The sequence below is a fragment of the Scyliorhinus canicula genome, chromosome 10 (genome assembly GCF_902713615.1).
Source record: "Scyliorhinus canicula chromosome 10, sScyCan1.1, whole genome shotgun sequence".
Taxonomy (NCBI): domain Eukaryota; kingdom Metazoa; phylum Chordata; class Chondrichthyes; order Carcharhiniformes; family Scyliorhinidae; genus Scyliorhinus; species Scyliorhinus canicula.
This window is the reverse complement of record NC_052155.1, coordinates 58,316,462-58,340,114: the sequence shown is the minus strand read 5'-3', so window position 1 is coordinate 58,340,114 and position 23,653 is coordinate 58,316,462. Positions and strand designations below refer to the sequence as shown.

The window sequence follows — 23,653 nt, the reverse complement described above, 5'->3', positions numbered from 1 at the left end:
GGAAAAGCTTTAACTAACATTATTCATCCATAACGTTAGTAGGAACTGTTTATATTGCAGTCCTATAAGCAGATCAATTATCCAGACCTTCAAAGTATCAACAGCTGAAAGTACAAGCACTGACACCTTTACCTTGTGTAAATAAACATTGTGAATTTGACAAAATAGATCTCAGAGAAAGGACTGTCAATCAAGCAGTGTTTTCCCTTGGGTGCACCTGTTTCAGCAATCTAATGAATGTCTGGGCGCCAAGCCTCGTAATGCTTTTTTACATGTGGGCACAGGTTGGCATGGATGGCATGAAGGCCATGGGGGGGGGGGGGGGGGGGGAGAAGGACATAGGTCAGCATCAAAAGGTTCCCTCATCCAGACTACGATGCATGACACCTCTGAGGAGCCTTGAACCAGGAGGGAGCCCACATCCTTATCCCATGCTGATGAAAACTGGGGGCGCTGGGAATCCTGGAATTGGGTCTTGCCCATCATTTTGTAGGCCCAGAGTCTCCCCAGCTCTGCTAAAATCCAGACCATTAACTGTTTTTCGCTCTCCATGGACGCTGCTAGACCAGAGTGTTTTCAGTCATTTTTGTTTTTATTCCATTTCCCAGTGAGAAAGATTGAGGATCATATCGCCCTTTATCCTAATGTAACTGCTGTCTTATACTACGCACTGCTGCTTGTCTCCTCCAGTCAACCTTAAAAAATATCCATCTGGGCTAGAAGTATGAGTATTCCAATCAAAGCAGGATATGGATATTAGACCATAAGACCATAAGACATAGGAGCGGAAGTAAGGCCATTCGGCCCATCGAGTCCACTCCACCATTCAATCATGGTTGATTTCAACTCCATTTACCCGCTCTCTCCCCATAGCCCTTAATTCCTCGAGAAATCAAGAATTTATCAATTTCTGTCTTAAAGACACTCAATGTCCCGGCCTCCACCGCCCTCTGTGGCAATGAATTCCACAGACCCACCACTCTCTGGCTGAAGAAATTTCTCCTCATCTCTGTTCTAAAGTGACTCCCTTTTATTCTAAGGCTGTGCCCCCGCGTCCTAGTCTCCCCTGCTAATGAAAACAACTTCCCTACGTCCATCCTATCCAAGCCATTCATTATCTTGTAAGTTTCTATTAGATCTCCCCTCAACCTCCTAAACTCCAATGAATATAATCCCACGATCCTCAGACGTTCATCGTATGTTAGGCCTACCATTCCTGGGATCATCCGTGTGAATCTCCGCTGGACCCGCTCCAGTGCCAGTATGTCCTTCCGGAGGTGTGGGGCCCAAAATTGCTCACAGTATTCTAAATGGGGCCTAACTAGTGCTTTATAAAGCCTCAGAAGTACATCCCTGCTTTTATATTCCAAGCCTCTTGAGATAAATGACAACATTACATTGCTCTTTTGCTCTTTAACACATATTGCTCTTTAACACATGATAAATAGTTTAAGGGACTGTCTTGTCACTTTTCCTCTTTTAGAGAATGTAAGATAGATTCAAACTAGAATCAAGTTAAATAAAGAACAAAAGGCACCAAGTGTAACTATTAGACTCACACTTTGACTTCTAATTAGGAAGTCTGATGCAAGGGCAGCACAGTGGCGCGATGGTTAGCACTGCTGCCTCACGGCGCCAAGGACCCGGGTTGGATCCTGGCCCCGGGTCACTGTCTGTGGGGAGTTTGCACATTTGCTCATGTCTGCATGGGTCTCACCCCCACAACCCAAAAAGACGTGGATGATTGGCTTTTCTAAATTGCCCCTTAATTGGAAAAAATAATTGGTAACTCTAAAAAGGAAGTCTGATGCTGTGGTGTGGTATCACTAACTAGCACTGCAACAGTTATCCAATGGTAGGGTGGCAGAAACCTTCAGAACCAAATAGGCAACTTTAATCCTAAAATACTAAAAGGTGGTATTTGCAAATACTGCATTGGCACATCCTTATATTTAAGAAAAACGTTTCCCTGGACCAAATTATGGTCATCCAAGACGGCATTATCCTGACAGATGAGGTAAACAGAATATTGGTTCTAACTATTTTTTAATTGCTGTTTTCCCAGTTTTCACTCCCATTGACATGATTCACAAGGTGTTTTCCTGTGAAATCTCTCTGATCACCAAGCCGAAATACAGACATTACTGATTAAACACCTTTACCATTGCTGAATAGGCTAATAACTATTCTTCTGAGCTTTTATCTCATGTTAAAGTATTTTATTACTTGATACTGTCCACTCAATATTTTAGGGGTGTCTGTCATCACTATCTCCTTTTTATACTCACAAGATCTTTTAATAAGAAATATACCAGATTACATTTACTGTTTAAAAAATAGGACATCAACACTCTACTGAGCAAAAGTATCCAACTTAAAATCTGTGTTATTTGCCTACCCAATCTACCTCGGTCCATTCGATTCTTCTTCCTTAATATATCAGTCTTAAAACTATAAAGTAAGCAATAAGAACTGCAGATAGATTTTGAGTAGCCTTACCTGCTGAAGGCTGTCTTGATGGCAGTCCTTTGTTAAAGTTGCTTTGACCACCCCGATTTTCACTGTATGTTCCACGGGGGCTATTCTGGACACTCCAGCTTGAGCCACGTCCTCCTTCACGACGGCTGTAATTTCCTACAGTAAAAATACATTTTTTCAAAAAACACTCCAGAAATAACTAATAAACACATAATGCATTAGAAGAATAAACACAAATTACAGCTGAAAAGAGTTGCCTCAATCTCTAATATATTTAAATATTTTGTAAGGAATATACCTTCACCATGCAATCATTAAACACAGACATAGCGAGCTTCCCAAGGAGTGGGGAAATGGCACATGTTTAGAAGGTCAAGAAAGCCACAAGAAGACAAACAGCTATGCACAGAGGAGTGGGAGAATGATTTACAAGCCAAACCATAGCATGCTTCCCACTACTATCCTGGGTAAGTAGAGTTGCAGTGGGCATCCTTCCCAACAAGAGGATGCCATCTTTTCTGTTGCATATCCTTGAGTTTTGTTAACCGTTAAATACTGTGCAAACAGATATAAATATGAAATGTAGTATTGTAGTACCCCATTCATCCAGACTGTTTGCTGCATAAAAAGGGCTTGAAATACCACCGCACAAATGAAATTCTGTAGAAATGAAAGGGACTTTAAAAAAATTGTTTATTCATCAAAAAGCACAATTGTGACACTGTTAAAATTAAATTCACAAAATAATCTGCAGATGAAACATTTAGCTGCAGTGAAACTTATTCTTACAGCAAGATGGCCAGTTTTGGTTCTGACATTTTACAGCCAAATGCATGAGATTTAAAATGTATCTGTAGCTGACTGGGAATTGATTCATTTATGGGACACATGCAATTTCACATATTTGTCAGTAAAATAACTGGAAGTAAGTGACTTTGAATGTTATATTTTCATGTAGTCATATGCATTGTTTTTGCTTTTTGATAAAACAAAATTATAGTTGCTCACTTAATTTGTTAATCATTTCAACATCTTGAATGGACATCTATATTAATAATTTTAGAAAAAGGTGAAATTTAAACTCAAAGTGAGAACTGAGAAACAGAGTAAACCATCATTAACAAATACACAGTCAACAAAGGGTACTGTGTAGACTTAAAAGTTTGACAACCTTGCAGTATTATTTAAATACATCCACTAGCCTAATAACAGCAAAAATATTTAAGTGCTCTAACATTTACAACATCTTCCCAATTTTCTCCCTCCCTCTCATGAAGGTACTAACTCATCAAAGTGGCCACCTTAAAGTCTGAGCCTTGACTGCAAGTTTTAAAGGCCTATTTAACTGCAAGTAACTACATAGCCAGTCCGATCTTGTTCTCAACACATATTTATGCTCTTGCAGAGATCACTGAAAGCAATGAGGAACAAAAAAAGTGATTTTAACTCCCTCCTCTTTAGCTCAGAGGCATTCAGGTCACTTGTCGTAACCAGTATGATTACCTCAACCTACATATAATGTAAATCAAACCCAGGATTTTGTGGTCTTAATGTCTTCACTCACAACACCATCAGTAGAGCTCCAGGTACTTAATATTTTCCATAGCATTAAAATTTTTAAGTACATTTGTTTGTCTCAGTTGACAATGCTGTTAATAGTAAATTCTTTCTAATGTTTAGGGTTGAGATACTACAGCCTTTGTTAGATTATTTTGGAGTGAGAGAGAGAATAGTTATAGTAAATAAGCTAAAGGTAAAGAATGGGTAATAATTACAAGTGTTAGCAATTCTGAAAAAGTCAAAGAAACCAATTTTCAGGAAGTTAGTTAACTGAGCTGGTTAAAGGCAGTTAGTAATATGTGCATCAAGTGAACAGGGTAAATGCTTTTGTAGGACAGTGTTCGGAAGCAAGTGAAAGCTTGGTGAAAAACTAAGGATGGGATAATGGGTTTAGATAATTCTATGGAACAGGTAAACGCTCAACATTTAAATTATACCCTGGATCGTTTCCACAGTCAGGTGAGGATGATGAATAAAAAATTGGGTTAGAAAGAAATGCAGCATCAAAATGCACATTATGGAAAATATAATTTCAAGATGGTTTTAATTGCTATTCATAAAAACAGCATTTCAGTCATTTTGAGGGATATGGGCGAGACAGGAAACCAATCATATACTGAAAAAAACTGAATGATTCACTGAAAGAAATGATTAGTTTAGGCACAATATTCCTCATTATTAAAGAGGAAAACATTATCTTATTCTTTAGCCATCTCCCAGTAATATATATTAGGAGGGTTTGGTCTCTGGCAGAGTGAAGCGTAACTCAAGCTATACTCATCCAATGATGCGGAAACCAATATGTAGCTAATTACTGTCAATGATGAATGAAACAGGCTAACACATGCAACTGGTCTCCAAGCAACTTTTAGTACAGTATTCATTTTAGATTCCTCTGCTGCAAGTCAGTGGACTCGTGTCTGCTGAATGGCAGGTTTGTCCAAACTGTTGAGCACAGTGAACTCTGCAGATGTGTATGGAACTTAAATGAATGTCTTATGCAAGATGGAATTCCAGTGATTCTCATGCACCTTGAAGTAGTGCTGTATTTGTATGACTGAGTCCTGTCCTGTTTATTAACACAATTGTGCTGTCAGTTTATATTTCTGTCGCAACACAATTCACTGGAAGCTGAAGTCAAAAAACATGTAGTGGATGTTGCAAGGAGTCCTCATATCCTCTACATGTGGATTTTGCTTCAACCACTCCTTGTGGAAAAGCATTCCATGCTTTACCAACTCTGTAAAAGGAATTCTCCTAACCTCTCCCCTCACTGACACCCACCACCCTCATCACTGACTTCCCAAACTAGATGAATGAGGTAAAAGCTATCTGAGCATTTCAAATGTTTAAAAAATGCTCAATCAAATTTTATAATAATCTTTGTTCCAGTAGAAATAATCCCATTATCTCAGGTCCCTCCTCATAACTATAGTTTCTCATCTCTGATATCACACACACATAGAGCTTGACAGCACATTCGGCCCACCGTGTCAGAACGGCCATCTAACACCAATCTATTCTAATCCCATTTTCCAGCACTTGAAATGCCATGGCATACCAGGGTGGGGACCAAGTGCTCACCTAAATGCTCCGTAAATGTTGAGAGTTCCTGTTTCTACCACCCTTTCAGGCAGTGAGTTCCAGATACCCACTATCCTCTGGGTGAAAACATTTTCCCTCAAATTACCTATAAATCTATACCCCTTGATTATTGACCCTTCTACTAAGGGGAAAGGTTCTTCATATCTATGTTCCTCATAATTTTGTACACCTCACTGAGTTCCCTCCAGCCCAGGCAACATCATGGCAAACCTCCTCTGCAACTTTCTGGTGCAATTACACAGAACTCTAGCTGTTGCCCAACAAGCTGTTTATGCAGCTCCATCATAACCTCCCTGCTTTTATATTATATGTCTTAGCTAATAAAGACAAGGGCCAGGATTCTCCTCTACCCGGCGGGGCGGGGAGTCCCGGCGTGATGGAGTGTCTGAACCACTCCGGCGTCGGGCCGCCCCAAAGGTGGGGACGTCTCCGCACCTTTAGGGGCCAAGCACTTACCTTGAGGGGCTAGCCCCGCGCCGGAGTGGTTGGCCCCGATCGCGGGCCAGGCCATTGTGGAGGCACCCCCCGGGGTCAGATCGGCCCACGCACCCCCCCCCCCCCCCCCCCCCCCCCCCCCCCCGGAGCCCGCCCGCGCCGCCTGCTCCCGCCGGTAAGGTAGATGGTTTGATTCACGCCGGCGGGAGAGGGTTGACAGCGACGGGACTTCAACCCAACGCGGAGAATCGCTGGGGGGCGCCGACCAGCGCGGCGCAATTCCCGCCCCCGCCGAATCTCTGGTGCGGAGAATTTGGGACACGGCACGAGCGGGATTGACGCCGCCCACCAGCGATTCTCTGGCCCGGCCCGGGGGGGGGGGGGGGTGTCGGAGAATCCCGCCCCAGTAATCTACATGCCTTGTTAACTATTTTATCTACCTGTTGTGCTGCCTTCAGGGATCTTTGGACATACACCCCAAGGTCCCTCTGAACTTCGAATCGTTCTACCATTCATTGTGTATTCCCTTGCCTTGTTAGTTCTCCCAAAATGCATCACCCCACACTTTTCAGGGTTAAATTCTTTTTCCACTGTTCTGCCCATCTGATTAAACTGTCTATATCATAGTGTAATTCAAGGCTTTTCTCCTTGCTACTTACTACTACATCACCAAAGTTCATGTCATCTGTGAGCTTATTGCTCATACCTCCCCACATCCAGATCTGGATTATTTTTTTTTTTTAATTTAGAGTACCCAATTCATTTTTTCTAAATTAAGGGGCAATTTAGCATGGCCAATCCACCTACCCGGCACATCTTTTTCGGTTGTGGGAGCGAAACCCAAGCAAACACGGGGAGAATGTGCAAACTCCACACGGACAGTGACCCAGAGCCGGGATCGAACCTGGGACCTTGGCACATGAGGCACAGGTCTGGATTATTAATGTACACTACAAACAGCAAGGGTCCAGCATCAATCCCTGCAGTACACCCATGGACACAGGCTTCCAGTCACAGAAAAAAAAACACTTTCAACCAACACCCTACCCTACCAGTAAAACAATTTTGGATCCAATTTGCCAAATTGCCCTGGATCATATGGGTTCTTACTTTCTAGAGTGGTCTCCCATTAGAGACCTTGTCAAAATCCTTACTGAAAACCATATACATTACATCAACTGAACTGCCCTCATCTACAGAGTCAACTCCTCGAAAAATTCAATCAAATTTGTTACGAAGAGCACCATAGCTTTAAAATGACTGAGTAGGTAAACGCACCAATGATTGAATACAAAAAGCAACAAGTTCCAAATTTGCTTCCTTGCCTCCATAGAATTAGCTAGAGACTGTGAATGACTTCAATCCTCTGATTGGTATATTAGATATATTAGGAAAGTGCCTGTGTGGTTATTATTTAAGGACAGACTGGGCTTGTCAACCATACACCCAGGGAAGAGAGTTCATGTCAGATCAACGACCACTTGGGCAAGGTGGTGGATGGCTGCTGGCATAAATGAATCAAGGACAAAATGGGAAGAAAGTTTTTTTTTACAAAAGGCCAGACTGCAGTTGGTGAGGAAACATTATGGAAGCATGCCAGGAAATACTGATAGTTCAAAGAACATAGAAAAGCAAATACAATATAAATTTTCAAGAAAGAAAAGAGAGAGGATCTCAGAAACTCCAAGTGAAGCAAGCTGAAAATTAGTTTAAAGAAAGTGTTAACGAAAATTCTATAGGATGTATTATAGTATTATTTTGTAAAATTGAGAGGGTTGGCAGAAATACCACATTTGGGAGTATTCTGCACTGTTAATTAGATTCAATGCACTGGTTAACCTTAAGTCAATGTTAACTAAGGGATCGAATTTGGTTCTCCCTAGTCACAATATTTTGGATAATAATGAATTTAGGCCTGGAACAATGAAGCAAACAATTAACTGAACTGAATAACTTTACTCATTAAATATTGCTAACCAATCGGATGAATACTTGGAAGTTCAAAAAAACTTTAAAATTGAAAATCAGTAAAAATCTTTTCAATTTAAGAAGAACACATTTGTATTCTCCACATGTGCATTTGGATCATGTCAGGAGGATCATCAGAAGCATGGATTCTCAACGCAAGAAGTAAAATTTGAGGGCAATTTCATAAGACTTGCACCTTTCTCACTACACCAGATTTAGTTCTCCATTGTTTAATATGTAAAATCCACAACAGCTGATACTACATTTGTACAGAGGAACAAGCCAACATACCTGTCTACTTTTTAATTCAGAACTAAAGGCATTAGAGCAAGTTTAGAGTTAAATTGCATTTTAGGATTAAAGTCATTGGTTTCCAGAATAACCAGCTATTGGGATAGTAGGCCGAAATGTATTTATAAATTTTAGCTTTAAAATAAAATTGTTTTCAAAGAAACTGCCAATTTATCACAGTGGTCAACTTGCAGTATCCTGTTCTATTCAGATTGTTTAACTTTAACAATGAAATCAGAGGAAAGAGGTTTCTTCTGGAACTGAAATGTATAGTCAGCTGATGAATTAGCTGAATTACTTTACGTGTGGTAAGGTTCTGTGCTTATTTAAATGGTGTACAGCACATTCTCACAGCCTTATTCTTAGAAGAATATACCTAACTGTACCACAGTACGTTTCATTTCCCACACTAGTCATCCTTGGAACCTCTCTGATTAAGATTGTCAGTTTATAGTCAAATTTAATCCCATTAATATGGGATGGATTCAAGCCCCTTTGTGCCACTAACTATCATGGATGGAATATAGTGCATGAGCAATCACATCCAAAAACCATTACAAGAAGGGATACTTACTGCCCAAATATTATTTCAGATAAATTCAACTGTGATCAAGTTTACAATGATTATAACAGATTCTACTTTGTAAATTCTTTCTACTCTTTATGTAGATTGATATACAATTGTTTTACACAAAAAGAGACACTAAATTACTTACGATTTCTGGTGCTAGGATGCAGGAGTCCTACAGCATGACCTGGAAGAAAAGTTAGATCTTCTACAAAGAGAAAAAGAAAAAGGTTGAAAAAGAACCACCAACTATCTGGTTGCTATTTCTGACTTATTCCTCCTTTGTATTATACACAATCACTATATCACATTTTTTTGAAACACAGTATTTAAAATTCCCAGAGCAAAGAGTACAATGAATATTTTTTTTAAAATTTAGAGTACCCAATTATTTTTTTCCAATTAAGGAGCAATTTAGAAGGGCAGCACGGTGGCCTAGTGGTTAGCACAACCGCCTCACGGCGCTGAGGTCCCAGGTTCGATCCCGGCTCTGGGTCACTGTCCGTGTGGAGTTTGCACATTTGCCCCGTGTCTGCGTGGGTTTCGCCCCCACAACCCAAAAATGTGCAGAGTAGGTGGATTGGCCACGCTAAATTGCCCCTTAATTGGAAAAAATAATTGGGTAATCTAAATTTATTTTAAAAAAGGAGCAATTTAGCGTGGCCAATCCACCTACTCTGCACATCTTTGGCTTGTGGGGGTGAGACCACACAGACACGGGGAGAATGTGCAAACTCCACATGGAGAGTGACCTGGGGCCGGGATGGAACCTGGGTCCTCAGCGTCATCAGGCAGCAGTGCTGACCACTGCACCACCGTGCCACCCAAATATTTATTCTTCATTGGTTGAGTTCTCTTTCCCAGGTCCAATTCCACTGTCAAGAGGGAATCTTGGTTTGGAACTAAAAAACGCCAGTGCTGGGATCCAGATGATAATTTCTGAGGAGACGGCGGAGCCCTGTCCAATTAAGAACGAAAAGCACACTCTCAAGATTGGAGGGTCAATAGGAGGCTGCAAGCACTGAAAGATCTGCAACAGCATCGTCAGATTTAGGAGCTGCTAATGCAGGTAGGGGACCTAGAGTTATAATCTCTGGATTATTAGTTAAACCAGATACAAATTGACAAATTGATTATTGGATTAGGGAGGTGAACCCGTGGTTGAAGGAATGTGGGAAGGCGGCATTCCATTTCATGGGGAACTAGCACCAGTACTAGGACAGGAAGGAACTGTACCATTGGGACGGGCTCCACCAGAACCGGGCTGGGACTGGATTCCAAGAAGTGTTAAACAGGGCAGACACAAGCACTTCACCCAGTAAATGGGAGGGGATGTGTAGAGGAGTCAGGAGGAAAAGGTTAAAATCAGGTCAGCCATGGCCGTATTGAATGGCAGGGCAGGCTCAAAGGGCAGAGTAGTCTACTCCTGCTCCCAATTCATATATTTGTTTACCAATGGTTTGTCTCAGCCTCAAGCAGTGGACAGGAACATGGCATGGAATGGAATTTGTGCCAGAGGCTACAAGTAATGCTTCAATCTTCCCAATGGCCATGCAAGCAGTCTGACAACACAAAGGTCATAAAGGATCTAAAGTGACGATTTTGAGGAAGACCACAGTATTACCAGCTTACATATGGAGCCTGGGGTCATGACTTTGGATGATGTTTCTCTGAGGTAGAATGCAGATGAGAAATGGGAAGGGAAATCAGCGCAGGTAATTCTTTGGCTATAATTAGATGGGTGAGAGGGGAATAAGGTGAGGGCAGTCCTACCCAGCTGGACTAGAGTCATTGGATGAGAATGGCACGGTCAATCATATTAAAGCTTTCAGACAGGTTGAGAATTAGGCAGAATAGTGCACCGTGGTCACTGTCAAAGAGGATATAACTTATCGAACATAGAGAAATACAGCACAGAACAGGCCCTTCGGCCCACGACGTTGTGCCGCTCTTTTGTCCTAGTTTAATCATAGTGTCCAAAATTCTATGATAATCTAAGGGCAATTTATCATGGCCAATCCACCCAACATGCACATCTTTGGACTGCAGGAGGAAACCGGAGCACCCGGAGGAAACCCACGCACACACGGGGAGAATGTGCAGACTCCACACAGATAGTGACCCAAGCTTTAATCGAACCTGGGACCCTGGAGCTGTGAAGCAATTGTGCTATCCACAATGCTACCGTGCTGCCCTTAAGAACAAATTAATCTACACTCCATTATTTTACCATAATCCATGTACCTATCCAATAGCCGCTTGAAGGTCCCTAATGTTTCCGACTCAACTACTTGCACAGGCAGTGCATTCCATGCCCCCACTAATCTCTGGGTAAAGAAATATGATTTGGTTAGTGCCATTATAGTGCCGTGGAAAGAGTCGAATCCTAATTGGAGAGGTTCAAGCATTGAGCTCTGGAAAAGATGGATATAGATTTGGGAGGCGATAACACGTTTGGGCAGGAAAGGAGGATTGGATTTGGAGCAGTAGATTGCAAGGATGGAGGAATCAAGAATGTTTTCGAGGAAAAGTGTGTTTACAGATTGGAAAGGAAGGGGAACAATATAGAAAGACAGGGGATTATTTATTTTGGTTCAGAGTTGGAAGAAAAATATTACCATGATTTTTGCATACTGGTAAAGCTGTCTACAATAGATACCTTTTTTAGTGCACATTTGCAACCACTGAAAGAGCTGCTTTGTTCAACAAGTAGATACAAGTATGATGAATGCATGCTAACCAGGACCAATAAGGAAACCCAAATTCTGGAACATTCCTCTCCAACTCCCTCAGGCAATGGAAACAGATCCAGGTGATCATGTTGGTCATGTGTTTATCAGCTGTTAAGTTACTTACCTCCCTCATCATGCAATTTTGCCTCAACGAAGGGCCTGACCCAGCTCCCTCTCTAAGGCTTACAGAGTCAGCATACTCCACAAAGCCGACAAAGCATTCCAGAGTCTTACAACACTTGGGGGGGGGGGGGGGGGGGGGGGGGGCTAACATTTAGCCTCTTCCTACTTTTTTATAGTTTAAATACAGGTCCCTGGTTCTCCACAATCTGTCAAACTGAAATAATCTATCAATAAGCACAAACAAGCAGTTTCATTATTTCATATACCTATATCAGGTCGCCTCCAAGTCTTTGCTTCTCTAAATTAAATTGATGGCACTTTTTAAGCCTGAGTAAATATGGTTCTTTGAGCTAGAAATAATTCTTCTAACTCTCCTCTGAACCTTTTTGCAAGACATAAATATCACCCACCATGAGGGGTCCAAAACTAGGCTCAGTATGTCAGATGTGGTTTGACCAACGATCTGTATAATGACAGAATTGTGTCCTTCAATTTATACTGAAGGATTCTAATAATATAACCCAGTTTGCTTTGCCGACAGCTTCTCTGTAATGTTTGCAAAGCCTCCGTGATCTATGGGCAATAACACCTCGATATTTCTCTCTTAACGCTTTTCAGTTTCATTCCTTGTAAATGGTAAATATGTTATATATTAGTCCTACCTACATGCATGACACCACAATTATCCAATTTAAATGTAATTTGCCATAGTTTGGTCCATTCCTCGAGCCCATCTAAATCTCTGTATTAGATTGTAACCTTTGATTCCTTTAACCATTGAATACATTTTAATATTATTTGAAAACATACCAATCCTATTCCCCAACCATTGTCTAAATCATTAACAAAAACAATAAACAGACACTGGTCTAACACCACTAGTACCTGTCTCCAGAGTGATCCACAACTGTTGGCTACACTTCTTTAGCTGTAGAATTGGAGCCAATTCCTAATCCAGATTCCCACTTTTACCACAAGATTCTATCTCATAAAGCATCTTACTGAAGTTACTTCATCAAAGGCTTTCTGGAAATCCGGGTAGGTACTGGAAACCAGAAAGCCGTTAATCACTAAGCTGGTGAGTTCCTCAAAATTCTTGAATCAAGTTTATAAGAAACAACATTCTTTTCTCAAAGCCATGTTGAGCATTTCAAATGGCCTCCTCTTTCCCCGTGGTCATAAATGATATCTCTTCGGATCCCTTCCAGCATCTTATCAATGATGGATGTAAGGGCCGACAGTTTGCTAGATCAGATTTATCCTTTTTTTTTCTAGAATTGGAATTTTGTAAGTCATGCTGCAATCTAAGGCAACTATCCCTTATTTTATTGAGCTCTTGAAAATAGTTCTTTTTGTAAATGAATTAAATTTGAAAATGCAAACAACCAGATTACTTTAGTTTGCTCAGTATCATACTAAATAACATGGGAGTTGTGATTAGCAAACGTTAACAAACCTTTGGGAGCAGGTGGAGAAAAGAAACGGTTCTGACTGTGAAATACACCTCGTCCTCGATTTCCAGAAAATCCACCACGAGGAGCTTTCTGAGGTCCTTTATTTGTCCTTTTTGCTGGGGGTGGGCCAGAGGAAGGAACGTCTTTGCATTCTGCTGCTACAAAATCGTCTACGTGCATTGAAGGCGGTCTGCTGGTATTTTGCTTTCGTTGCCGAAATATGTCATGAGGTCTACAATTTGACCCAAATCCCCCTCTACCTCGACCTCGGGGAGGCGGCACTATATGGGCTCGTTTAGCAGGCTCAATGTATTCAGATTTTCCACTAAAATAAAATTCAGAAATAAATCATAGAAAATTGTAAAATGATTATGAATGCTGTTACACATACCATCACTTAAAACTGCAAATATAACTTAGTATACCATAGGTATATTTTCAGCAAATGATTATATTCAATGTTAAAGTTATGATGATGAACATAAATTTCTATCAAAGTTTAATTTCCATAACAACCTCATCTTTCAGAATTATCCTCCAGTGGCCTTCCATTCACTGGATACATTTTAATTTGAGATCAAATTAGAACCTACAAAAAAATGTTTTATATATTTTTAACCTCCTGAAAGCAGATGATAATAGCACTGGGGAATGGAATGTCTTCTGATTTTAATCACCTAGTGACCACATCAGATAACTGTGAAAATAATCTGTCCAGACTTCCTCTTACTATTTCAGTCAGACATTTGCATTTAATAGGCCAAAAAATCTGTAGCTTCTCTGAATTATATTGTGATTAGTACCAAGCTTGAGACAATTGCATGTTATGGCCCACACTCACGAGAAACTCAATTGCGACGGCTCAAATCCATTTTATATAGGACCTTTACACTTCCAGTCCACAAATCTACGAGACAATCACCACATCACTATTGACTGCATTTAAACTCAAGCTCTGTGAATGAAAGAGCACTTTTTTTTGGTATAAATATGCCATGGGTGCAGTAGGTTGATTTTAATCCTACCAATTTACCCCGAAAGTGCAACTTTGCTTCACCCTTTCCTTCTACCCGATTCTTGCAACCATGCAACAAATACAATAGATTCTTCCGATGCTGTTTGCTCTGACTCTAGTGTCTATGCAATTATGGCCAAGTGATATATCTCCTTTAATTTGTTTCACTTCATAATTTTAAAAAAGTTAAAATAATGGATGAAGGGCTTTGGGAGAAAGGGGACTTTTACAGGTACTTGATATTGAGAGCCGTGATATACATAAGTGGTTAGAAAGGATGGTGTGAACTTTATAGCTCGGAGCCCCCCGTGGGGCCGGAGGGGATGAGACGCTTATTAGACAGCCTGACATTCCCAAAAGTGGGCAGGAAGCTAGTAGAAGGGCTGGTATTACTAGTAGAGGAGATATTAGAGGGCTTAAAGGCCATGCAGTCAGGTAAGGCCCCGGGGCCGGATGGGTACCCGGTAGAATTTTATAAAAAGTTCTCCGGGATATTGGGGCCGCTGCTGGTCAAAGTTTTTAATGAGGCATGGGACAGAGGGGTGCTTCCCCAGACGATGTCGCAGGCTACCATCTCTTTGATTTTAAAATGGGACAAGAACCCGAGTTGTGTGGGTCTTATAGGCCGATCTCCCTTCTTAATGTGGATGCCAAACTGCTGGCAAAGCTTTTGGCCACTAGGATTGAGGATTATGTACTGGGTGTTATTAGGGAGGACCAAACAGGGTTCGTTAAAGGTAGGCAACTGGGGCGAATATAAGAAGATTGCTCAATGTGATCATATGCCCCTGGAGGGAAAGGAGGTTGAGGTAGTGGTGGCTATGGACGCGGAGAAGGCATTTGACCGGATAGAGTGGGACTACTTATGGGAGGTGCTCGGGATTTGGGGTGGGTTTCATCGACTGGGTCAGGCTGCTATATCAGGCCCCGGAGGAGAGTGTGAGGACAAACAGACGACTTCCAACTATTTCAGACTGTACGAGCTGTTTGTGCTAGCTATAAAGCCGCTGACAATTGCTCTGAGGGCTTCAAGGGGTTGGAAGGGGCTTGTTCGGGGGGTGGAGCATAGGGTTTCATTGTATGCAGATGATTTGCTTTTGTACGTTTCGGACCCAATGGCGGGGATGGACGGAATCATGGCGACCCTGGGGGAATTCGGTTGGTTTTCGGGGTATAAATTGAATATGACAAAAAGTGAAATGTTTTTAGTCCAGGAGAGGGGCCAAGGGGACCGGCTGAGGGAACTGCTGTTCCGACTAGTTGGGGACAGTTTCAGGTACCTGGGAATACAAGTGGCGCGGGAATGGGGTCGACTACACAAGCTGAACCTGTCCCGGCTGGTAGATCAAATGCGAAGGGAGTTCCGGAGGTGGGATGCGCTCCCGCTGTCGTTAGCTGGGAGAGTTCAGACAGTTAAAATGACGGTCCTCCCGAGGTTCTTATTCGTGTCCCAGTGTCTCCCCATTTTCATTCCACGTTCCTTTTTTAAGAGGGTAAGCAAGATCATTTTGGGCTTTGTACGGGCGGGCAAGTCTCCGCGAGTAAAGAGGGTGATGCTCGAGCGGAACTGGGGGGAAGGGGGGGGCTTGCACTGCCGAATTTCAGCAATTATTATTGGGCAGCTAACATAGCCATGATAAGGAAGTGGTGGGGGGGGGTCGACTTGGGAGCGGATGGAGGCAGCCTCATGTAGGGGCACCAGTCTGGGGGTGTTGGTGACGACGCCTCTGCCGTTCCCGCCGGCGCACTTCTCCACCTGTCCTGTAGTGGTGGCGGCCCTTCAGATCTGGGGACAGTGGAGGAGGCATGTGGGAGCATTGGTCTGGTCCCCAATGTGTGACAACCATCGGTTTGCTCCGGGGAGGTTGGACAGGAGGTATCGGGTATGGCGGGGATTGAGCAGATGGGAGAATTGTTCTTGGAAGGGAGCTTCCCTGGCTTGAGGGCGCTGGAGGGCACGTTTGGGTTGACGAAGGGGAATGAATTCCGGTATATTCAGGTGCGGGACTTTTTGCGCAGGCAGGTGCCATCTTTTCCACTCTTGCCACTAAGGGGGATCCAAGATAGGGTAGTGTCTAGAGGATGGCGGGGGGGGGGGGGGGGGGGGGGGGGTCTCGGATATTTACAAGGAGCTCATGGGGGTGGAGGAGATGCAGACTGAGGAACTGAGGCATAAATGGGAGGAGGAGTTGAGAGGGGAGATTGGGGAAGGCCTGTGGGCAGTCGCGCTGAGCAGGGTTAATGCGACTGCAACTTGTGCCAGGCTCAGCCCGATTCAGTTTAAGGTCATCCACCGGGCCCATATGACAGTGTCCCGGATGAGCAGATTCTTCGGTGTAGAGGACAGGTGTGTAAAGTGTCTGAGAGGACCAGCAGACTATGTCCAAATGTTTTGGGCGTGTCCAAAACTTAGGAGATACTGGCAGGGGTTCGAGGACGTCATGTCTAGAGTATTGAACATAAGGGTGGCAATGGGTCCGGAGGTGGCGATTTTTGGGGTTTCAGAGGCCCTGGAAGTCCGGGGGAAGAAAGAGGCCGACGTTTTGGCCTTTGCTTCCCTGGTAGCCCAGAGACGGATAATTCTAGCTTGGAGGGAGTCAAAGCCCCCGAAGTCGGAAGCCTGGCTGTCAGAAATGGCGAGTTTCCTGGGCTTGGAGAACATCAAGTTTGCCTTGAGAGGGTCGTTGTTGGGGTTCGCCCAGAGGTGGCAACCCTTCATTGACTTCTTTGCGGAGAATTAATTGTCAGCAGGAGGGCGGGGGGGGGGGGGGTTTTGAGTTTAGGGGGACAATAAGGCAGGTCCGGGTAGAACGGGTTAGGGCAACTGTACTGTGTACTTTGTTGACTGTACAGTCCTTTTGTTTTCACGTTATGTAATTTTACTGTTTGCAATGCCAAAAAATACCTCATTAAAATTGTTTATCAAAAAAAAAGGATGGTGTGATAGTAGAAATACTGGAGAAAGACTTGGGAGTAATTAGTTTGGGAGATATTTTGAAGCTAAGTGCATTTAAAAAATAGCTATCTTGGTCCAGATGGTAGGATCTCAAATAACAGTGGCATTTTCAATGAAAACATGGAAGTAGCAGACATGTTGAAGAGTTACTTTGCATCAGTGTTTACAGTGGAAGAGGAGGAATCAGGAAAGGACAACCTACCAAAATTAACATTAATAAAAGTTGAGTAATGAAAAAATAATAGTTACATACACAGCCTTTGCACCGGATGGTTTCCACCCTAATTTAAAGGAAGTCGGTGAGAATATTGCAGATGCCCTACTCAATCTTCCAAAGTTTGCTTGATTCAAGAACCATTCCGTCAGGTAGGAAAATGTATGTCACTTGCTCTTTAAGAAATATAGGAGACGGAATCAGGGGAATTATGGACCAATTACTTAAACCTCGATTGTTGGGAAATCAAGCATTGACATTTAGGGATGACATCTTGAAAATTTTCAGCTAATCAGAGAAAGCTAGTTTATAAAGCCAGGTAGGGATGTTTTGAAGAGGTAATAATAATCTTTTATTGTCACAAGTATGAATTAATGTGAAAAGCCCCTAGTCGCCACATTCCAGCGCCTGTTCGGGTAAGCTGCTATGGGAATTGAACCCGCGCTGCTGGCCTTGGCATTACAAACCAGCTGTCTAGCCCATTGAGCTAAACCAGGTGACTGCACAATGACATGGGACCATCTACGGATATAACTAATATAAACTTTCAGAAGGCATTCAATAGTATCCTTTTAAAGAAACGATTAGCTAAAGTTAAAGCTGATGTAATTTGTGGTAAACTATTAACCTGGTTAGGAAACTGGCTGAGCAGGAAGAGGCAAAATCAGGATAATGGATACAGTGCTCAAATTGGCAGCATATGCTAGCAGTATCGGTTTTGGGTTTCACAACGATTCATCATTCTTATTAATGACATAGTGATGAAATAGAAATCCATGTACCCAAGTTTATTGATGACAACAATTACCAACATAGTAAGCAGTGTAGAGGAGGCATAAAATTACAAATAAATATTATTAGGTTAAGTTAATGGGCACAAACTTTGGCAAACAGATTTCATGATTGGCAAATGTGCAATCATCCACTTTTGACCTAACAAGGATATTTCAGAATACTTTCTAAATTGTGAAAAACTGGAAACAGTGGAGGTGCAAAGAAACTTGAAAATCCATGCACATTGATCATGAAAATGTCACAGACTGATACAAAAAATGATCAAAACGGCTAAATGGAATGCTAACCTTGATATGTAGAAGACAATAATATTTGGGGATAGAAATCATGCTGAGTTATACAAAGCCCCAGTTAGACCACACCTAAGTACTATGCGCAGTTCTGGACCTTAGGAATTATATATTGGCCTTGCAGAGAGTGCACCATATATTTACCAAAATCATACCTGGATTCCAAGAATTAAATTACGAGGAGAGATTACACAAACTAAGGCTGTATTCCATAAAACGTATAAGGCAAGCCTGATCAAAGCTCCAAAATATTAAGGGAAGGCATTGGTTAAGGCATTTAAGATGAGGGGATATAGCCTAAAGATAATCTAAGAGGTTAGGAAATACTTCTACATGCAAAGGGTGGTCTCTTCTCCAAATGGCAATAAATAGTGCATCAAATGTTAATTTCAAATCTGAGATTTATAACATTTTTGCTAACTGATTGTATAAAGGGAAATGGGGCAACAGCAGATCACAGGTCAATCACGATACAGCTTAATGAATAGCAGAACAGGCTTCAGCAACTACATGACAAACTCCAATGCGCCTGAGGAATCCCAGGAGGTTTAAACTTTAAATCTTAAGAAATTAGAAGAGTAGCAAAAAGGGCTGCATGGCAGCAAACATCGTACCCTTTTTCAAAATAGAGGGGGACAAAAACGTCATCAAACAACTGAATTCAAAGACAGGCAATATGGATTTGTGAAGGGCTGATTATGCTTTACGACCTTAATTAACTTTGAGCAAATCACAGTGTATAGTTAATGGGAATGCAATGGACAATGTAGATCAAACAGTTTTAGGATATGTTCAGGCCTGTGCACCCCAGAAATGTGCGCTTGGACCTCTTATTTTCCATTTAAATAAATAAGTTGGACATACGTACAACAGGGAGTTTACTGACAATATTATGTTAGAAGGCATGGAAGAAAAATGCAGGAAAATATAGACAGACAGATGGAAGATATAATAATAATCGCTTATTGTCACAAGTAGGCTTCAATGAGGTTACTGTGAAAAGCTCCTAGTCGCCACATTCTGGCGCCTGTTCGGGGAGGCTAGTACGGGAAATGAACCCGTGCTACTGGCCTTGTTCTGCATTACAAGCCAGCTGTTTAGCAAACTGTGCTAAACCAGCCCCCTGTTACTGTTCAATAAATAAAATGTGAACACGTCGCCTCAAGGAGAAGAACAGTTACAGGAAGTGTACCCTAATGGCAAGATTTTCAACAGAGAGCTAGAGATAAATACATGTATTCATAGATACAATGACAAAGATTGTTAAAAGTTCCAGTGCAGTCACACAAAAAAAATCAAAAAACAGGCACATGGGATTCTGGGTTATATGTGGGATACAAAGTAAAGACAAAAATGTGTTTACTTTGCACAAGAGATGAGTTACAACAAATCTGGAGTCGTTCATACAGTACTGGGCAAAGACTCACTAAACTGGCTTCAAGTATGACAACTATAATCATTTATTTTATTCTTTCACAGAATGTAGGGGTCACTGCTATTATTTAATGCCCTTCCCTAATTGCTCCCGCGAAGGTGGTGGTGAGCCACCTTCGAGAACTACTGCAGTCCATGCAGTGTTGTGTTTTCCTAGTGATCTGGGACCCACAGTGCTGTTAGGAAGGGATCATGAAAGAAGATTTAAATATTGAGGCTTTGTTCACTTGCACAGTGATGTTCAATGGGGAATCAAATATTATGAAATGTTCTCAAGATATAAAATATTTGAGTGGTAGTCAAAGATTGTTCCTTCTCATTGAGTGAACAGTAATAAGGAAACATAGAATTAGATTTAATCAGTAGGACAATGAAGAGAAAGTTATAAAATAAATGTTTCCACAAAGGTTATTAGAAAATGGACTGCTTTGCCACAAGTGGCTATTGAACTAAAAATTAATATCCAGTTTAATTTACAAGCATTTGCAAACTTTACAATGCTTAAAGAGAAAGAGCAAGGAAACAGGGTTAGAAGATAGTTCCAGGTGAGAAGTTAGTATTGGCATAAGCTTTCTCCTGTCATGTCTTCCTTTGATTCTAACCCTAATCCTCGGGCTTCTGTGGAGCTTAGATAACAACTAAGCAGCATGGAGAATCAAACATTTCATCCAGAGGAGGGTAGGATTACAGGAAGTTAGGAAAAGAGGAAGGAAAATGATGGAAAAAGCCATAATTCCAACTCACAACTGATAACCAGTGTCCCTTATTGGAAAGAATGTTGGGCTCAACTGTGAAAATATTGCTAGTTTCAGACAGGATTGGGCTGAGATAATGTCTTGATTCTCAAATAGCCTTCCAACATGCTGAATTCAGTCTCACACATGAAGCACCGTAATTTGGAAAAGTACCAGACTGGCACACACAAACAACTCTCTAAGGCAGTCAGTGTCTCCAATCAAAGACAATTAGTTTGGAGGAAGAAACAGTGTAAATACATAAAATAAAGTTAATTGGATATATTGGTATGGATTTGAAATAAAACATTCAGAACTACAGTCAGGAATTAAAGTCTAGAGGTGAATCCTCTCCAGAGCGGTTGATTCTTGACTTTGGGGGGGGGGGGGGGGGGGGGGGGGGGGTTCTCAAGAGTGTTTTGTGCCGCTTCGCTTGTTTCAAATGGGCCCTGTGGCCTACCATTTACTTTCTTCAGTCATGACGCTTGGGTTCCTGTTTGGTGTTGAAAGGGTTGACATCCAGATAGTAGTTTGAACAATTGCAATGTCATCCATTCCTTCAATTGGCTCCCTTGCAGCAACCCATGACTATTACAGGAGGCACCTTGGTTCTACCTCCAGTAATAGTTCATGTAGCAGCTGAGCATGTTGGAGTTAGATTCCACACCATCCAGGATTACCAAAGTCTACAGCGGGCCAATGGTGGATCAGTTTTTTCTTTGGGAAAACTCAGAACCATCCAGTAAGGACAACCCTGTCGGAGTCCTCTGAGAGTTGGAAGATAAACAGTATCCTGCCTCAAGAGATGGTGAGGAAATGACATGTCAGTGAGCCCAGCAAACCTTCATCTTAATGATTTGGCTTCTGAAGTCAACGTTAGGAATTTCAGGCATTCCAAAATATAAATCTTTAAAATAAGATCGTGCTTTTTTAATAAATTAATCCTTGTTTTTAATTGGTGGGGGATTGTTGTAAATGTATGTCCATTTGGCATTCTTTGAACATCTAATAAATGAAATACTTAAGCAGCCAAAAAAAAAGGAATTAAAAGTCTAATGATCATAGAATCATAGAATTTACATGCAGAAGGAGGCCATTCAGCCCATCGAGTCTGCACTAGCCCTTGGAAAGAGCATCCTACTTAAGCCCCACGCCCCCACCCTATCCCCTTTATCCCCGTAACCCAGTAACCCCACCGAACATTTTGGACACTAAGGGCAATTTAGAATGGCCAATCCACCTAACCTGCACGTCTTTGGACTGTGGGAGGAAACCGGAGCACCCAGAGGAAACCCACGCACACACGGGGAGAATGTGCAGACTCCACACAGACAGTGACCCAAGCCAGGAATCAAACTTGGTACCCTAGAGCTATGAAGCAACTGTCTAACCACTGTGCTACCGTGCTGCCCATGATGGCCATGAAACCATTGTCGATTGTCGTAAAAATGTCACGCGGGGAAGGAAATCTGCCAGCTTTATGTGGTCTGGCCTACACGTGACTCCTGATCCACAGCAATGTGATTGACTCCTAAAATCCTCCATTTGAGAGCAAATAAAGATGGGAAATAAATGCTGGCCCATCCAGCAATGCCCACATCTCATGAATGAATTAAAAAAAACTTGAGAGGAAATGATAATGATAAGTACTTAATGTTGGAACAGCCAATTAGGTGACAGGAAGCTAGTATTACAGAGTGAGTTGTGGCTGATCTACATCACAAATACATCTATCTGCCCTAGTCTATAAACCTTAATGTTTAAAACATTATCAAAGAGTAATCCAGGTTCAAAACATTAGCTCCTCCCTCCACAGATGCTGTCAGATCTTCTGAGATTGTCCAGCATTTTCTGTTTTTGTTTTAGTTTCCAGCATCCTCAGTAATTTGCTTTTGAAAAATTATCAATCTGATTTGAATTTTCTCCTGACCTTGCCTCAATATTAGGGGGACAGGGTCTAGTGGGGGAAAGAGAAGGTCCAGATCTCTATTTTAACTGTATGTATCCAGTCTTAAATAACATTTTAAATTGTAACGTATTATTTCCACACAAGTTGTAATCATTTGGAATAGATTCCCAGATCACTAACCAAACTTGATGATATAATTATTAAAGGAGGCCAGAGTCAATCAATAGGACAGATTGTGATGCATTCGAAGTTCTGCATTTTTGATACAATGAATTTGATTTTAAAAATGGAAATTTCTGCCCAAAATAGCTAATGGAATAAAAAAACATTTAAAGATTTAAAAAGGTATATGAGAAAATAGAGATGTGTAATGTAACTGGTACAACGGTAAGCAGAAGTAGAGAGCCAGTTAGAATCAACTAACATTGCATTTCAAAATATGTTTTATATTCATAAGTTATATGCAGAATTCTCTAGATCTAGAAAAGAATGAAACTATTTTTTAGTTTCTTTATCTTGTGGTTTAAAGAAATAGTCTCAGCTTTTGACATCTCACCTTGAAGTAATGAAGGTTTCATGCTTGTGTTTTCCTAGTTTAAAGCCTTTTGCTACCTTGGCGACACCAGGAGATGACGGCTCTGACAGGAATGACCTTTCCAGTTCTGCCTTCAGGTCCATATCACAACAGTACTTCTCAGCTAGCTCAATCAAATCAACCTTGACCTGAAAAGAACATTCCCGCAAATCAATTAATGCATGGCACCTAATCATGACTTATAGAAGAGTACACAAGAATTTAAGTTTCAATATCACTGTCATTGTCAATTCATTGTCATTCCCGTCATTCATTGTCAATCACTGTCATTCCCGTATCAGCCTCCCCGGACAGGCGCCGGAATGTGGCGACTAGAGGCTTTTCACAGTAACTTCATTGAAGCCTACTCGTGACAATAAGCGACTTTCATTTTCATTTTTTCATTGCATAACAGGAAGAGGCCATTCAGCTCATAGAGTCCATGCAATATTTAGCTTTCTTCTCTTCCTTTCCTCAAAGACATGGAATTGACGTCCCCTGGGCATACTTTCCCCACT

At 41.7% G+C, this 23,653-nt stretch overlaps 1 protein-coding gene and 1 pseudogene across 3 annotated transcripts in view; one reads left to right on the top strand and one right to left on the bottom strand.

Moving 5' to 3' along the window:
• The window catches only part of virma (vir like m6A methyltransferase associated), a 121,862-nt gene that overhangs the window by 1,381 nt on the left and 96,828 nt on the right, over positions 1 to 23,653 (bottom strand). For 2 of the 3 annotated variants that reach the window (XM_038809011.1, XM_038809012.1), the window contains exons 21-25: positions 23,118 to 23,284; positions 13,217 to 13,539; positions 9,054 to 9,113; positions 3,076 to 3,138; positions 2,500 to 2,634 (exon numbers count right to left, since the gene is read on the bottom strand). In XM_038809011.1, the coding sequence (XP_038664939.1) occupies positions 2,500 to 2,634; positions 3,076 to 3,138; positions 9,054 to 9,113; positions 13,217 to 13,539; positions 23,118 to 23,284 (748 nt within the window). The remainder of the gene's footprint in view (positions 1 to 2,499; positions 2,635 to 3,075; positions 3,139 to 9,053; positions 9,114 to 13,216; positions 13,540 to 23,117; positions 23,285 to 23,653) is intronic. The other variant, XM_038809013.1, reaches the window with a different exon arrangement.
• LOC119972399 lies at positions 21,122 to 21,505 on the top strand (annotated as a pseudogene).